The sequence below is a fragment of the Melampsora larici-populina genome, assembly GCF_000204055.1.
Source record: "Melampsora larici-populina 98AG31 unplaced genomic scaffold MELLAscaffold_60, whole genome shotgun sequence".
In the NCBI taxonomy this organism is placed as follows: domain Eukaryota; kingdom Fungi; phylum Basidiomycota; class Pucciniomycetes; order Pucciniales; family Melampsoraceae; genus Melampsora; species Melampsora laricis-populina.
This window is the reverse complement of record NW_006768824.1, coordinates 212,050-229,574: the sequence shown is the minus strand read 5'-3', so window position 1 is coordinate 229,574 and position 17,525 is coordinate 212,050. Positions and strand designations below refer to the sequence as shown.

Sequence of the window (17,525 nt, the reverse complement as noted above, 5' to 3'; positions counted from 1 at the left end):
ACTTTTGAATAGATAGATTGCATTCTTTCTTTTTTGTCGAGCTTCTTAACCTTTTAAACTTTATTCTTCTTTGTGATATCAACTTTCTACTTTAAAGATTTTATATCGTTCTACCTTTTTTGAAAAAAGGATCTAATCATTCAAACTTTTTTTTCCTTTTACTTTAGATACTATTACTACTTTAGTTACTAATCATCAACCCATCAATTCAATGTCCATGATGAGCTCTACTACGACGACTTCAATGAGCAACAATTTCAATCAAACCACAATTCCTTCTGAATCGAATCCATCACTTTTACCTGCTATACGACAACAACAACAACAACAAAGTCAACATCGTAGATCTCATTCACTTAATTTTGCAGCAGCCTTGAATCGAAGAGCCTCCAAAAGAACCGGTTCATCTAGTTCAACCCTAGCAAACCAAACCACCCGAGCAGCCATTCATACCTTACCAATCATTCAACCTGATACTTATTGGAATTCTTATCAAAACTCACGACATTTTAAAATCAGTCTTAGAGAACCTAGACAACAAGTTACCAGTTTACTTGCTCTAAGTTCGATTCCTAGACCGATCACACCACCTTTACATGAAGATTCAGAACCGAGTGCAGCTACTTTGATTGCGAATGTGACAAGATTGGTGATGGAAGAAGAGGCCACTAATGCTGCTATTGCTGCTTCACTACAAACTCTTGAGAATGAAGTGAATGTGAATGGATTGAATGAGAGTGATGAATTGGATTTGTTATCTAATTCTTCTTCTTCTTTACCACCTCCATGTCATGATTTGAATGGTAAGATTTTAATTTCTTGGAGCTTATTACGTTTTTGATTTTGATTAAATTGATGATTTTGTATTTTTGATTGATTTAGAAATTCGAAATCCATTTCGTAAACTATTAAATTCTCAACCTATTAAATTTTCTAACCGTAACACGATCTCAACTTCATCATCAACTTCTTCATCTGCAACTTCAACTTCTTCTTACCATCAAATCCAGTCACTTTCATCAAATCGACCTCATTCGATCTCCACCAATCCATTCACCAGTTGAGTTTATCCTTCAACTTCCGATTCGATTCTTTCTTTTTACCAATCTTCAATCCATCATGACCATGACCATGATGACTATGACCATGATGATGATGATGATCTGAAATCGATTGAAAGCATGTACATAGACACATACAACATTTACATACATAACCTTTTGCCTTAAATGGTAATCAATTCTTCTTCTTTTTCTTCTTCTTCTTCTGATTGTATGTGTTTAACAAACCAACGATGTGCTCTTTTGAAGTGAATCTGTAATCCAATGGTGTATTCAAACTTGCCAATATACAAACTGTCTTTTAGCACTTCTTGACCACTTTGAGAATAACCTTTTTTTCAATCTGAATCAATCAATCCTCATCCAAACTTTAATCTTTAATTTAGACTTCATCCAGTCTTGACTCTTCCAATCTAGATCATCAACATACTCACTTTCATTTCTTTCTCTTATAGCTACAACTCCAACTCATCATCAACCTCAATCTAAAGCTCGACCTGTTTCATTTCCATCATCAATTCCACATAATCTCATTCAACCTACTTCATTAAGTCCTATTCCAGATTATTCTCCACCTACTACTCCTCCTCACTCTCAAAGAGCTTCATCACCAATACCTTCAATGGATCAAGATCATCCACCACAACCACCATCTTCTTCACTTCCGCCTCTTCAATCTCCTCCTACACATTCTCCAGAGGTCTTTGTGATTGTTAGACCTCCACCTTCAAAAACTAATCATCCACTCAATCTTCAAGTTCAATTGGTCTTACCTACCTTACCGGCTAATTCTGCTTCAGTTCATCAAAATGAGTCTTCTAACTCTGATCTTAGAAGGACTCCTAGTGTTAGGAGTGGTCAATCGGAAAGATCTAACTCTAGTCTTCTCAGTATGACCAATAGTGAAGCTTCAAGAAGAGGTAGAAGGGTTACTCCTCTCTATAACCTTCAATGGCATACTGTCTTACCTACTTGGATCTCGGATGCAGGTCAGTTTCTGTTGACCTAACTCTTCTCCTCGATCGATCTCCTATGAAACTGAAACTGAATTTGATCTTCTTCCTCTAGGTACTGATGCCAAGATTGCAAAGTTTATCAAGAAAGGCATCGAAATCATTGATTTTGCAATCATCGAACCAGGCGAGATCAAGAAAGGAATTCCTAATTTACAACAGTTTAATCTAAGTCGAACTTTATCAAATCAAGTTCCAGCATCTAATTCTAGTATCAGTAGTCATCATTCGATTACCAACACATCTGAAAATGAAAACACTAAACTTAATGGACCTACGAACTGGTTTAAGAAGATTAAAACGATTGGCACGTTGGGGTCTAAACGATCACCTATTCCTCAACCTGTGGTGATTGTCAATGAACCTGAAGGCAATGAAGTAGTAGCAGATAGTGATGGGGCATTAAGTTCAACAGGACCTAGTCTTGAATCTAATCGAAGAGCAGAAGGATATGTTTGGATGGTCAGGAAATGGTTAAGAGAAGAAGCACCTGAATCGATTGTCTTGATCGAATGGAGAAAAGGATCGAAACCGAAGACGAAAAAGAATCTTCGATCATTGACGGTGATTGATTCTAATACGAATTCCAATCAAGCTTCTTCATCTAGACGACATTCGATCCAAGTAGCTGGTGAAGCAGAAGTCATGGATCCTAACTTTCATCCAAGACCACCACCTTCAGTGATCGAAGAAGAAAGAGAAACTAATGAGGAAGATGAAGAAGATGAAAGTGATGCAGAAGATTCGGAAAGACCTTGGCATTGTAAATTAGTTGTTATCAATCAAGATTGTCAACTTCATAACACAGAAGGCAAACGAACGTATATCGGAAGTTTTACACCTCAACCACATCATCCTAGAATCGTTGGCAAACTAACGGTCCCATGGAATCTCGAAACCATCTATCCGGATGAAGATTCGAAAGCTGTCTCGGTAGAAGAAATGAAAGATTTGATTGTCATCACATCGATGTGGTTGATCGTTAGGGAAGAACTAGGTGGAGGCAATCCGAATCAACAAGTTAAACTATCAGGAAAGATTTTACACCCTACGGTCGTTTTACCATTACCTTCATCTATTGGAGGAGGAGGAGTGTCTTCTTCTTCTTCTAAGAATCGAAATCGAAATTCGATTTCTGTGTTTGGGGTTGGGATTGGAGGTAATCAAAATCCAAAGAATCAAGATCGTCAAGATCATGAAGATCAATCTAATTTAATTTCAAACTTGAGTAAACTTAGAATGCCTTCTGCTGGAAATGGAATTCAAACTTTTCAGAATCATAAGAAATCATTGATAAATTGGTCAAAGATTGGAAAGTTGAATCCTTGATGATTTCTAACAATAATGATAATGGAAACTTTTCATGGTCTTTTTTTCCAAAGCTAATGTTTTGATTTTTGTATATTGATTTGATTTCTTTTCTTCTTCTTTTTTTTAAAAAATCTTAATCTCTTTTGATCATCTTTATTTCTATATAAATATACAATCAATTTAATTTAATCCTTTAAACTAGTGCTAAAATTAATTTAATCTTTGAAATGTTTTTTACTAGATTTTGATTTTGTATCAACATTTCTTTCTTTACGACGAATGGGGATGTATAAAAAAACGTGTTAAAAATTGGTTTTGGATTTTTTTTCCCTTTTTGTTTCCAATAATTTTTTTTTTGGTATATACATTTCGAAACCTTATAAAAAAAATTATAATAAGCAATCATTTTATTTTATCTCGTTTTTTTCCTTTTTTTTTTACACGACATCTTTATATAATTTATATATATGTATGCAAAGCAAATGAAATGAAAATTTATAGTAGATTTAATGTTTTTAAACTAATTAATTAAATTGAAGTCTTGACTTTAAATAAGAGAGCTGAGTTTACATTTTCCTTTTGAAGTTTGGATGATTTCTTCATTCTTCTACTTTTATGGAGTCAAAGGGAAAAACTACATATGGTTAATCCAAGAGACGTTGGATGATGGGTAAGATGGATTGTGTACCTTACAAAGCGCATGAGAATTAGAAGTGAGGGAGGTTAAAAATGAGAATCGAACAGTTGAGAGGAATGTGAGTAGTGAGTAGAAGGGAATTAACAAATTGACTGAATGAATCTAATCAATCCTTCAGCCATCTTTCTTTTAAAGGTTTTTGTAATATAAATTTGGATCAGTTTCTTTTTTTGGGATATTTCTTCACTTAAAGAATTCTTTATCTTAATCTTACAATTCCAATCAAACTTAAAATCCACAATTTTTTAATTTTAAACTTCAAGTTTTAATCAAATTCCAAACTTTTCTCTTTAAAGCTTTGAAAATTTAATCGAGATTTCTTTAACTTTTCTTTCTTTCTTATTGATTTTTTTTATCTTTTTTTTTTAATTCTTGGCCCCGAACTTCGAACCTTGAAAGTTTTTCAAAAAACCTCCTGATTTTGATTTATTTACACATTTTGGCATTATACTACAGTTTGTGTAAGTAGATTTTTCACTTGATCTTTGACTTTGTGTTATGTATGTATGTGTGTGTGAGTTGTGTACAGTCTCAGACAGTTGAACTGATTTCTCATTCAATGCTTTGTCTTTTAGCAACCCTTAAAATTACAAAATCCAATCCAACACTCCAACTCTTCTCATCTCTCTCTACAACACAAGATGGTCAAACGAGAATCGTGTAGAAGATCAACCATTCGATCTCATCCATCGTCTAAACCTTCGAGTTCTAATCAGATCAATGAACCTCGTAGGGTAAGTAAAGGTAGAGCTCGTACTAGAGCTAGTGGTCTAAAGGTATGTATATATATATATGTGTTTGATCCTTTTTTCTGGGTTTCTCTTGCCTTTGGGGGTTTAGTGGGCTTGGTTTCTGGTCATTTCTATGATTGTTTATTTCTGGAAATATCTCTTGGAAGCCATCGAAGATTGTTGGGTTTTTTGGTTTTGGCTACCCACACTCTTCACTTTTGAGGACTAATTATACTTCTTCAAGGAGGTTTCTTTGACCTGGGATTGCCTCTTGGGTCGGATCCCATTAGATTTTATATATATGTGAAATCGTTTGGGATACCAATTCAATTCTTAAACTCGACATCTTTTTTTCAAAATTACTCATTTCTAATTCATCTTCTTACACCCCAACCCAAAGAAAAATGAACTTTATGAAAAACCCAACTAACTGATTTTTTTTCCAATTTGTTTTTGTTTTGATTTGGAAAACTAGTTAATTCAAGATCCAAAAGATGATGACAAACTTTTAAAAGAACAATTAGGAAAGATGGGATTATATTTAAGTAATACGATGGGAGATGGAAATTGTTTGTTTAGAGCACTTTCAGATCAAAGTTTTGGTCATGAAGACTTACATGATCGAATTCGACAAGAAGTTTGTGATTATCTTGAAAGGAATGTTGAAAAGTATAAAGATTTTGTTGATACGGATGAAGAAGAGAGTTGGGAGACACGGTTGATGGAGATGAGAAAGTTAGGTATGTGTTTATAAAGAATGTGAATTGTAGAAAAGATTTAGAGAGAAAGTAAAAAACTGATCTGGCTTGATGTTTTCTTTAGGAACTTATGGTGGTCATCTTGAACTTTCTGCATTTGCTAATCTTCATCAAAGACCTATTAAAGTCATTCAACCTGGTATGATTTATATTATTGGTTATGAAGATCAATCAGCTTCTTCTGTGACATCCAAGAATGGCAAAGGGAAAGCTAGACATGTAGAATCGGATGGTTCATCTACTTCGACTCCATTGTACATCGTTTATCATCAATGGGAGGTTAGTATTCGAATTGATTGATTGATTCGGATTCGGATTAGGTACTGATCTCTGGGTCGGCTTTAGCATTACAGTAGTGTACGTAACTTGGCTGGACCTCATTCTGGACCACCTCAGATCCGAGAAGTAAGTGATCTAGTTTATTGTCTAAGAATCCTCTCTCCTTTGCTTATCTTTTTCTTGTTTCTTTTTTCCAATAGAACCTTCGACCATCCTCTACATCACCCAAAGAAGAAACCCACTTTAACTCTTCACATGATCCTACTCAATTATCTACCGAATTAAACTTATTGAGAAAATCATTACCAGAAGAAGTGAGTTATACCAATCAAGAATTAAAGGAGATGATTAGTCGAACTGGCTCGTGGGAGAAAGCATTAGAAGAGGTTTTGGAAGAAAGAGTCGAAGAGGAAGAAAGTCATTCAGAACAATCGTCTAGTTCACAAGTTCGAGTGATCAGTTCTTCTACAAGCCAAGATTTGAAAACGAGTTTATCGGTCGGATCAGGTTATAGAGAACCTACTCCGTCATCTACATCAGTGACCACAGCTTCAAGTCCAGCGAATTCGACGGCTCCTAGTTCGATTCGAACCAGATCGAGTTCACAGTTACGGAAACTTTCGAGATCTCATTCTAGATCACCTGAACCATCTGATTCGACCGACGAAGGGATCGGAAGAAGATTAAGACGTAGAAGAACGAGATCATCGAATCCAGAAGGCTTGAAAGCTCCTCCTAGATCTTCGGCTAGTCTAAGTAGTAGTGGTGGTAGTCCATCAGAAGCATCGAATTCTTCTGAACACTTCACTTCTCCTGAACTTGAAACCGGTTCAGTTGATCTCTTAGCTCATCCAACAGGTTCAGAAATCTTGGTGAATGGAGAAGAAAAGAAATCTCAGATTAGGAAGTCTAGGTTGTGTAATAGATCTAAGGCTAGCTCATCTCATTCTCCACTTAGTAAACTGATGAGTCGAAAAGAAATCAGACAAGCACAAAAGAAAATCAACCGGATCGATCAAGATTGGGTAAATGTGGGTACGGCTGAAAGGTTTGGAAAGAGTGGAAAAGATGGGGTGGAAACTATTGGGATGTTTAGAGAACTTAGGGTTTGAGATGGAGTTTGATTTGGTTGGATTTATTTGGGATTCATTTTACCTCTTTTTTCTCTTTCCTTTTCTTTTTTCTTTTCTTTTTTGAGGTTGGTTTATATAACAGACAAAAGGACGATTTGAGGGTTTTGATTCTTTATTTCTTTTTTTCAAACTGATCTTCATTAATCAAGTTTCGTTTTTTTAGATCTATATATCTATTTGAGTTAAGTTTTGTATTGTTGTGTATAATTACATGTGTTTTTTTCTACCAAACGTTTTTTTTATATAAACAAAATTGCACAGTTTTTTGTTATGTTTTTTTTTTCTTTTTGAAAGTCATTGAAATTTTGAGGTTAATGGTGTAGTTTTTTTTATACATATCTTAATCAAATTAGTAATCTGGGGTTTCGTTTCATCTTTTTTTTTCTTTGATTGATTTTTAAATGTATCTTATCATACCATCTTTGGTTTTATTTTTCCTTTTTTTAAAAAAACTTAAATTTAATGTTTATTTTGATGTTTGCAAATTGTTCTATGCAAGAGTTTTATTTCTTGCTTTTTTTTGGGCGGCTGGGGGGTTGTGTTGGTTGATATGTAAGGTCATTTTTGAGGAATATTGGGTTACTTGTTGGGGTTTTGAGAGAGAGAGAAAGGGAGAGACGAAATGATTCGAATTAGGGAATCGGAATAGGATATTTGATGGGATTCGGATTCCGGAAGAGTACATGATGAGTTTTATGGGAGGAATTTGATTGATGGAGTCTGAAGAGTTTGGAAGAAGGATGGTGAAGTTTCTTTGAAAGTTTGGTTTGAAATTTGGGTAATGGAAAGTGTGGTGTTTGTGCTGGCAGTGTTTATTTATCATTGAATTTTCAAGCCATGAGTTAGGCCCTGTCCAGTGGTTCAAAGAATTCATCTTGTTGAGACAAGTCTAGAAGTTGGAAATGCTTTTTATGGGTTTCGGGTTGAGAATTGGTCGAGATTTGATTGGATTTGAGAGGTTTTCTTTGGCTTGGATATGTGATACATATTTGATTCATGAGATGACAGGTCACGTGACATGTATGTAACACTCTGATTTTGATTGCGAATTTCGAAATTTTCAAGAAAGGACTCTGAAGCATTACTAACACTTTATCAAACTTTATAATCGGCTCACCTTTTTCGAAACATTCTTCAGTGGACCTTGGATCAAGAGAAAACTCTAGAGACTCGATCATGTCTCAACCTTCTCAAGGACTGACTCCATCTAGCCAATCACAAAGTGGAAGACAAAGAGCACCACAATGTGTGAGATGTGGTTCTCGAACTTGGATGAGAGATAGGAATCGAGGTGTGATGATTTGTAGTGAAGGTCATGTACTAGAAGTTAGTGACTTGATTCCTTATTTGTTCAGGTTCTTGGCCTTGGGTCTTCATCATTAATGTTGAATTTGAAACTCGTTCTTTTTTGGTAGGGTTATATTCGAGAAAGTACAGTGCAAACTGAAATCTCACAACATTCTACACGAGTACGTAGAGTGAGAGTTGGAAAAGTGAAGAAAGAGTATGTTCTGAAAGATGGTCAGTGATCAGATTGATTTTAAATTAGTCAAAGCTCAAACTTCACTCATGATTAGACCTTACGATTGATGAATTTTTTAGTTTATACCAATGAACATGAACGTTTGCTCTTATTACAAATCTATACAATCTTGATTCGAAAGCAAACAGAGGTCTTGATCAAGGTTCTTCGAGCACCACCCGTTCTCGAGGTTAGCTTGATTATCGAACTCATCACTTGAAACTCTATGGATCTCAAACTCGATTGTCTTTTACCTACTTCAGAACGTAGTGAACTCACTTTGGAGAGCTTATCTCAACACACTTTCACTTCCACCTATCCGATTACTTTCATCAAGATCATTTTCACCTACTTCTAGTTGTTTTCCTACTCATTCTCAATCCGGTTATTCATCAGAAGATTCTCGTTTCACAGATGCTCGATCTCGTTTTAGTAGTCCTGCTATTCCACCTGATGGAGATTCTGGACTGCCTCTGACTCCAGAAACGCTTAAAGCAATGACAGAAGATGAATTAAGTTCTTCAGATGATTCTGACCGACGAGCTCGCTTTCTTCCGCCTCAATCTGATGATGAATCACAACATACTTCTCAAACTGGTGATTCAAGAAGCGCTACTGGTAAGAAACGAAGACAAAGAAGGTTGAGTAAAGAACTCCCTAGGATGGATTCTACACTTGGGATTCTTTATTTGGCTTGTACTCGACTTCGACTTCCGATCATGATGCACGATTTGATCAAGTGAGTTGTTTTGAAGGTACTTGTGAAATTTCATCAGTTAACATCTTGATTGAACTCCTTTTGTTTTTCAGTTTGATTTGTAGTAAAGAATTGCCTTATATTGGTTTTATGTCCGAGATTCCTGATCATCTGAAAGCCAAAGCAAGTCGTGCCACCATTACACTTCTCTCGATGCAAGTCAGTCATCTCATCTCAGTATCCACCTTTAATTTGTTGGATTCTTTATTGATGATCTTTTCACTTTCATAGAGACCACCTAGACTTTATCAAGGCTGTCATCGCAATGGACTTGCATCAACATGCTATAAGCTTGCGAGTGATCTTAGAAAACGTGAAGAAGAGCTACTTCCTACTAAAGATTGTATTATCAATGTACCCTTGATAGCTCTTCGGTTTTCTCAAATGTTACTTATACCACGTGAGTCAACAAAATCTAAATACCAAGCTTGACAGTCAAAGTGGTTTATCATTAACTGATCAGAGTTTTATTTCATTTAGCTCCTATTCATGCACTTGCATTACATATCACATCTAAACTTGATCCAATCTTCTTCGGTTTCATCGGCTCATCAAAAATGAAACCAAAACCTGGAAGGAAAAAAGAAGATACCGATTTTCAATTTCCACCTGATTGGGTTTTGATGGCTTGTTTAGTTTCAACTATTCAAATCGGTTTAGAAGGCATTAAAAATCATCCAAATCATTCTGATCCGGTTTATGAACTTGTTAAGAAATCTTTACCTAGACTTAAGAATTGGATAGAAGCTATGGTTAGTTTGAGGAATTCGATTGATCATAAGAATCCTCAAAGACTTTGCGGGTAAGTGTGTGTGTGTGTGTTTTCGACATTTTTTTTCTTCTTGGTTGGGTTCATTTGAGATTGATTCTTGATGATGATGAACGCTTTGTTTTTCGATTTGGAAAATTCAGGTTAGATGTTCAATCGATTGAAGGTGATGATTTAGATGCTTATATCGATCTTGCTGAAAATTTCTTGTTAAGTGAAAAACTCGGAACTAATAGTAAGTTAAAGATAGTTCCAAATGTAAAATATCAGAGAGAGTTAATAAAAAAACAAATTCATTTTTTAAAAATCAAATTCATTTTTTTCTTCTTGATTAGATGCAGTTATAGAAGATCTTTATTTTCCATTATTGAATCAAAAAAAACTTATTAAAGAACCTAATCGAGAAACAATTTATAAAGAAATTTCGAATCGATTATTAAATCATTCTATTAATAATACAGAAACTTTAAACAATGATGATGATGATGATGATGATCCAAAGGAATTTATTACAATTCTTATTCATCATGCTTCAAGTATAATTGGTTCAAAAGAAAAAGATTTTAAGAGACTTTTGGGTTTGATTCAAGAAAAGATTTATAATGTATTTTCAAAATGATAGATTAATCAAATCAAGTATGAATACATGTAGATTAGGTTCAAAGGTTTTTTTTGATGTGATTGTTTTTTTCCATAAGGGAGATGTGATATCAAGTCAAGCTCAAAAGGTTGGGATTATGTTTTTCTAATAAGTGTTGATGTTTTTTCTTTTGGAAAATTGTGGCTGGGTAAACCTTTTTGCTTTGGTTTATCATCAATCTTACCTCTTGGCTAAGATACTGGGCCCTGGCCTTCCATTTGGCCCTCCCTGGTGATCCCAGCTAACTGCTCAAAGCCTACCCCTGTCACACAAGCTTTTGACAACCTTGCCACTCCAAATTTGTAGCTCTTATGCCTGGGGTATTGTTAGACAGTAAAATGTTATGGTTGTATACGGGTTAGATACCTAACCCACCTTGTCTTCACCCACAAGATCATATCTGGCTGTCCCAGCCCACATGATCATTTCATACAATAAATCATTGCTCAAGCCTGATAGATTTAAGAGACTACTCTGTATGAAGGCTGTGCCAATGTTTCAACTCATTTTGACAGACTGGATTAGTAGAAATAAAAAATGCAATGGTATGGGTATGAAAGATTTTCATGAGACCTTCTACTTCATTATTAATAGTTACTCTTATTTTCTCAGTGACAAGGAAAAAGAGAGATGTGGGTGGTAGGTTCCAGAAAAGAATGTCCTTTTCTGGAACCTGTTAGTTCTAGATAAGTCTTAAATGTGATCCTATGGAAAGGGAGTTCATCTTGTGTTTGAGTGAAACTCTCTGTCCGCATCTTGTTTAGAGAGTTCAAACCAAGGGAGTCTCTCTCTCAAGAGGGATGAATCTTCAGAGATTTCATCTGATGAATCTTACAATTTCTGTATCTTTACTTATCTTTGTGCATTGCTGGAAAGCTATTGATAGTCATTATCAGGGAATCCTTTGAATGGAGGAAACTTCCTCATGGCTACCTACTTGTAGTAGGGGGGTAGCCTAGGGAACAGAGCACAGTGATCATAGATCACACCAAGTCCAGAAGGCTCCAAAAACACAACAAATCCATTTCTGTCATGAGGAAAGGACAGACGGCTGAATGTAACTAAGAAAATATTGCTCTAATAATGAAGACAAAAAAACCAAACACAAGAATGCCAATCAATTGTGATCATTTAAACTTACAATTCAACTTACCTATATAGATAGAAAACAAAAAGGTGTAGATCAATGCCCATAGGAACTTCATACATAAAGAAAAGATAGAATCCAGTGAATGTGCAATATAAAGCTTTTCTATATAACAAACCCAAACCTAGTCAGGTTGAGCGCCAAAAGTTGTTTTCTCCTACTCTGCGATTCTTTCTTGGCCTCCACTACCTTCCTCACTGCTGTTGCTAGACTGGGTAGTGTAATCAATTGTAGCGCCACCCGACCATGGGATCGCATCAAAGAGATAAGAGATCGATTCACTAGAGTATATGATCAAAAACACAATTATTCAGCAAAGAGATATATGAAGATTATCAGTCAAGACTGACCCATAATGACTACGTCGGATAGTTTCGGCTAAGACTTGGGAGATATCCACGCAGACCAATTTCGAACATGCGTCAAGATGATCGCGTTGAGGGATGGTGTTGGTGACTACTAAACTAGCGATGCTAGAGTTATTCACGTTGTCGATTGCAGGACCTGAGAGGATACCGTGAGTGACTAGAGCAATCACAGTCGTTGCTCCAGCATTCTCAAGATGTTTAGCAGCCAGGCAGATGGTACCACAGGTATCAGCCTAAAGACAGGATGCGCGGATGAGTAAATTGAACTTTTCCGATTGCGAACTCATGAAAGATGCTACTTGCCATGTCATCTACCAAGATAGCCGTCTTGCCTTTCACGCTACCAACCAAAACCATTCGAGAGACTTCATTGGCTTTCTTCCGCTCTTTGTGAAACAGAGCAAAGTCAAGATCGAGTCGGGCCGCAATAGAGGAAGCTCTGAGCAAGCAGATATGCGAGTATAGTGATCAGTAAGAGCAGGTGATCGAAAGATGAAATAGCTTACCGTTTCGCTCCACCAGCGTCTGGAGATACAATCACTGCATTTGCCACCTCGAATGTCTCTCGGATGTATTGAACTAAGGTGGGTTCGGCATAAAGACTGGTAGGAGACAATCGAGGGCGTAAGTGAGAAGATTGAAGGGAAATGGGACCAGTGTGTTTCGGAGAATCAGGTTCGGGGTAATAATTTATATATATATTCTTGAGATGAGGATTTCCAGTTGACTAACTTGTCAACAGGACAATCGAAGAAACCTTGGATTTGAGAAGCGTGGAGATCCATCGTCTAAATTGATTTGACAAATTGGTCAGAATCCAGAAAGCATGTAGAAGAAGAAGAAAAAGAAAATCCACTGACTATGACATGATGAGCTCCTGCTTCTCGAATCATGTTAGCTACCAACTTGGCCGTGATAGGTGCTCGTGATTTATCCTTCTTATCCTGTCGACTGATTGAACAAGGAGGAATGAAATCAGGATCAGTGCCAGGGGAGAATCGTCAAGGGTCATGACGAAAAGACTGAAGAACTGACGCATATGGAAAATGAGGAATGACAGCCGTGATTCGAGCAGCGGACGCAATCGAGCAAGAATGAATCATGATTAAAAGTTCTAAGAACAAATCAAGAAGATTAATCAGGATTTTTGAAACTTTGGTAGGGAAAAGATATCAAGGATTGAGAATTGAACTCACCCATCAAACTGGCATTAGTAGTACAAGTGATAGAACTAGCTGTACCAAGGATATAAACATCTGCCTGACGAACACTCTCTTTGATTGAAACTGAGATCTCTCCTGATGGTCTACGATCGAGTGTGGTAGGTGATAAAGGAATTCCTAATCTACGAGAGACTTGTTGAGCTAGAGCTGGGTGAGATGTACCAGAGAAAAGTCGAAGTGAAGAAAATCCAGACATGATCTCGATTATCGTCAAGAGGGTCAACAAGAGGTTCAACAAGAGGGTCAACAAAGTCAACGAGGTCAACAAGGTCAACTGGATCAGAAAAAATGTTTTACTGAGGAATTTATCAGATCCGGCCGGGTACTGATCAAAACCCGAGCAGGATCAGCTTCACATTCTCGGGTTCTCGGGGTTTATGCAGCATCACCAGACTTGGTCGACTGTTTTTACTCTTTCGATTTACACACATTCACAATATTCGGTTCCACATCTCTCACCAAAACCTCATTTACCATGGCTGTAGCTCATGATGAACAAATGATGGACCTCATTCGTGCTCGATTGGCCAATTCGGAAAGACCTCTAAGTCGCTTACTACGCGCGTTTTATCGACTGGCAACTCTTTCACCTCAAGTTCATGATGAAACTCAAACAGATAACTCAAAAGGAAAATCACAAGATTACTCTGATCAACTTTACATGCAACATGCTAGTTTTCTCGTCGAGCTCAATTCACTCACTAGATTATTGTCTGAATCTAGAGGTATTAGAATGTTACAGATGACAGCTCTTGAACTTGAAGGATTAGAAAAAGAAAAAGTACGATTGGAATCTGAAGCTTTAGAAGAGACTAGTAGGATATCTCAATTAGAATTAGAACTTGAAGACGCTAGACGTGAAAGAAAGAACAAAATTCAGTATGAAGAAATCGGGAAGGAAGTTAGGAGATATGGTGATCGATTTACAAGTGCAGGGTTCGTTCAATCTACCTTTGTCATGCTTCGAATTCTGGGATTTTAAAAAGGTATATTGGGTAGTAACTCTTCCTTACAGAATTTTGTTTTTTAAACTTTCTTTGTGGGCTTATAATTTTGAAATGTAGTCGAATCAGTGGTCTTGCAAAAGAGATTACCAACTTACTCGACGACCAACGTCTTTATACCGAACGATGGAAATCAAGAAGAGATCAGTTTGATACTGTTGTATCGAATCTGGAAGTCCTTCAGGAAAGTATAAAGTGAGTGTGAAATGTTTTAGACTCATCAGACTTACATTCCAGTTAGGCTTATCATCTTGACCATTCCTTTTGATGCCTTTTAGGGAGGAGAAAGCTGATGCTGATCGTAAGAAGGCTCTGAATGATGACGACGCAGATGATGATGAGGGTCGAGCAGCAGAAGAAGAGGAGGGAGATCAAAGTGGGATTGCCGAGATGAGCAAACAAGCCGTTGACGCTGATATGTCTATCGATCTCAATGCTGCTCCTTCTGCGCTCAACGATTCTGAACACGAATCAAGGCCAAGTACACTGAACCCAACGGCCTCTGTCTTCTTACCAGAGGGTTCGACTCAAGGCTCTGCTGTTTCGACACCGGACAATCGTTCAAGACTTGGTGCACGTGCTACTAATGATACCCCGCAGCCTATTGAACGACCTTCTTCAAGATCAGAACAGAATGTAATGGAGATCGATGTACCAGAAGTGCGAGTCGAATCCACTCCTACCCGACGTGATCTTGATGATGATGCAACAATGGAAGATGGGGAAGAAAGGGAAGAGGTAGAAGAAGGACAAGAGATGGAAAGTGATTGAAGCCATTCATGAAATCATACCAACCCAATCGTACTGAAAAATCACAATCCAGACACACAGTTTTCATTTATGCAAATGTGATTTTTTATATACATAATTAAAACCTTGAGCTCGGATGATTATTGTGTCGGGTTTACCTTTCTTTTCTGGAACCCGATCAATAATGGCTTCATGACTTGCACATCGGATATGAACTTGTTGAGCTTCAGTTCAGCCTCAGTGGATCACCTGTGCGATAACGATGATATAGGATGGGAATGCCGACCAGCTTCGAATTTAGTCGCCTTTCCGGCTTTCCTAATGTTGGGTTTATCTGGTGGAGGACAGCAAGGACTCTTTGAAGACCGTAGACCGTTGGCCAATGTATATATTCCACCTTGACAAACATCACATAGGATTTGATTTTATGTAGAACTACCAACTAATTCGAGTCTTCCTTAACCTCTGTAACATCAATCACTAAGATCAAAGATGCCAACAGCAGACCATCGTGAGGAGCTCGCCTTGACCTCGATCAGGCCTACCCTTTGATCAACCAAGTCCTCTCGTTGACAGCACTTCCACCATTAACGATAAACTGAACCAGTGTATGTAGTGTTTGTTAATATCATCAAGAGAGTGAACACCATCTGATTCTCACTCGATGAGTGATCAATCGTCCTGCCTGTGTAATTCATGTTTATATTCAAGCCTACTGGCTTTTGAGCGGCCTTTTGGAAACAAAGTCACCATGAGAATTTGTTTTGTTTTTCAATTCGCAAGATGTTGGCTTTACATCATATCCGGCGTCATCACATTGAGTGTTATACAAATCACGCTGTACTCTGTGAACATTTCATAAGGCTTGCTCGCTTAGAAATTGCCGTGACAGAATGACGTTTCAACTCTGTGCCGCGTTACTTTTCGACCGCTCGGGTAGGGTGCAGCAAGATCAACTAGGCTGCTTGCATGGTTCTCTATATCTCCGCTTGTCAAACCTCCTTATTGAGCAACAAGTTGTGGAATGTGAGCTCATAAAATTGCGAATCGCTAAATCATCACAGGCAGGGCGAGGACTCGGAGTGATTGTAGACCGTACGCCGGCTCGCTTCCATGATCCATCAACCACCACCAACATGTCGCCACTCGAGAAGCCTGCTCTTCAGATATTGGCATCTTTGCAATATACGCAACTGGTCTCACGGAAAGCTCTTATGGGTTGGGGTACTGTGTATCCAGTCTTCGATGTGTGCGAGGAAATTTATCGCTAGCTTTATGCAAAAATATTCTCAAGTCGAGTTTTAGAGGTCCAAAAAAGTTATCTCGTGGATTGAGAGTCTGCGAAGATTGAGAACGTCCTCACCTAGGCTGTCTCGTGGTTCACTCATGAGAACCAGGTGTGAATAAATCCACATTGTACACAGCTTGCAGGTGATCATGACTCTTCAGGGAGTGAGCTACCATTCTTTTCAACATCCGTATGTCAAAGATCGTACTTGGACAACCTGTGAGCGTCACTCAGAGGGGGTGTCATTAGCGATGATAAAGAGCCCTTGTGGCCGGTCTGAAGTAATCGAGTAACCGATGTATCAGAGGATTCATTTTCAACATCTCCCTTCAACTTACTAACGCCGGTGTTTAGGTGAGGGAATATATTGACGAATTGCTCTAGTGGGTACGATAACGAATCTACGATACGGAAGCCCCAATCGTATTCACAAAATCCCACGCTATACACACCCAAAGCCTTCAGTAAGGCATACTTATCACTGATCGATTGAAGCGAGCTTCCTCACACCGGCTTATCCGAAAGACATATTGGTCATAACAACCTCCGTTTGCATATTTGTTTGTGCGGCTGTCTTGCTATACTACTATGCATGTTAGACTCCTTCAAGCTGGTATTCAAACCTCCCTCTTACGAGATTTGATCCTATGACCTTGTTTTCTATCGTGAATTGTGATCCGTGTAAACCACAAGCCGATGCATAAGCGGCGTGATAGTGATATAGAGAGGTTTGGTGATGTCACAAAGAAAGAACACAGGACGCGCATAATCGAATTGAATCAAAGTTGATTGAAAGCACGCGTCCTTCGTTTCATTCCTTTTTTCTCCTGGTTTATTTGTTTATTCGATGGCCTAGAGCCCTACTTTGGGTGGTCGATTTCCACAAAGACTATAGTATCATCCCAGGAAGTTGATAAATTCTGTGGTTCTCATCGAGAAACCACCAGCCTCCTCTCTCTGGACAATCTTTGTTTTGATCTATCCACCTTTGCATCAGAAACAACCACTGGTGTACATTCATCCTTGACTCATTCGGGTCTCCTAAAGCAAATCTGATTTGGCGTTCCTTGCTAG

At 37.7% G+C, this 17,525-nt stretch overlaps 5 protein-coding genes across 5 annotated transcripts; 4 read left to right on the top strand and 1 right to left on the bottom strand.

Moving 5' to 3' along the window:
• Positions 1 to 211: 211 nt before the first annotated feature.
• MELLADRAFT_79280 (uncharacterized protein) lies at positions 212 to 3,911 on the top strand (the record flags this gene model as incomplete). Its single annotated transcript, XM_007416426.1, has 3 exons — positions 212 to 803; positions 1,517 to 2,050; positions 2,130 to 3,911. The coding sequence occupies 3 exons, from the start codon at positions 212 to 214 to the stop codon at positions 3,401 to 3,403; spliced, it is 2,400 nt and encodes a 799-aa protein (XP_007416488.1).
• A 538-nt stretch (positions 3,912 to 4,449) lies between these two features.
• On the top strand, positions 4,450 to 6,962 carry MELLADRAFT_118089 (uncharacterized protein; the record flags this gene model as incomplete). Its single annotated transcript, XM_007416427.1, has 6 exons — positions 4,450 to 4,543; positions 4,658 to 4,858; positions 5,289 to 5,553; positions 5,636 to 5,850; positions 5,917 to 5,976; positions 6,051 to 6,962. 5 exons carry the CDS (start codon positions 4,724 to 4,726, stop codon positions 6,960 to 6,962), a joined length of 1,587 nt encoding a protein of 528 aa, XP_007416489.1.
• A 1,197-nt stretch (positions 6,963 to 8,159) lies between these two features.
• Positions 8,160 to 10,068, top strand: MELLADRAFT_93713 (uncharacterized protein; the record flags this gene model as incomplete). Its single annotated transcript, XM_007416428.1, has 7 exons — positions 8,160 to 8,309; positions 8,399 to 8,504; positions 8,586 to 8,695; positions 8,769 to 9,244; positions 9,316 to 9,421; positions 9,494 to 9,662; positions 9,743 to 10,068. 7 exons carry the CDS (start codon positions 8,160 to 8,162, stop codon positions 10,066 to 10,068), a joined length of 1,443 nt encoding a protein of 480 aa, XP_007416490.1.
• Positions 10,069 to 11,778: 1,710 nt separating this feature from the next.
• Positions 11,779 to 13,650, bottom strand: MELLADRAFT_79278 (uncharacterized protein; the record flags this gene model as incomplete). Its single annotated transcript, XM_007416369.1, has 8 exons — positions 11,779 to 12,099; positions 12,169 to 12,419; positions 12,490 to 12,625; positions 12,693 to 12,788; positions 12,919 to 12,974; positions 13,047 to 13,137; positions 13,222 to 13,300; positions 13,383 to 13,650. The coding sequence occupies 8 exons, from the start codon at positions 13,603 to 13,605 to the stop codon at positions 11,976 to 11,978; spliced, it is 1,056 nt and encodes a 351-aa protein (XP_007416431.1).
• A 234-nt stretch (positions 13,651 to 13,884) lies between these two features.
• Positions 13,885 to 15,184, top strand: MELLADRAFT_67938 (uncharacterized protein; the record flags this gene model as incomplete). Its single annotated transcript, XM_007416429.1, has 3 exons — positions 13,885 to 14,345; positions 14,474 to 14,608; positions 14,692 to 15,184. The coding sequence occupies 3 exons, from the start codon at positions 13,885 to 13,887 to the stop codon at positions 15,182 to 15,184; spliced, it is 1,089 nt and encodes a 362-aa protein (XP_007416491.1).
• Positions 15,185 to 17,525: the final 2,341 nt, after the last annotated feature.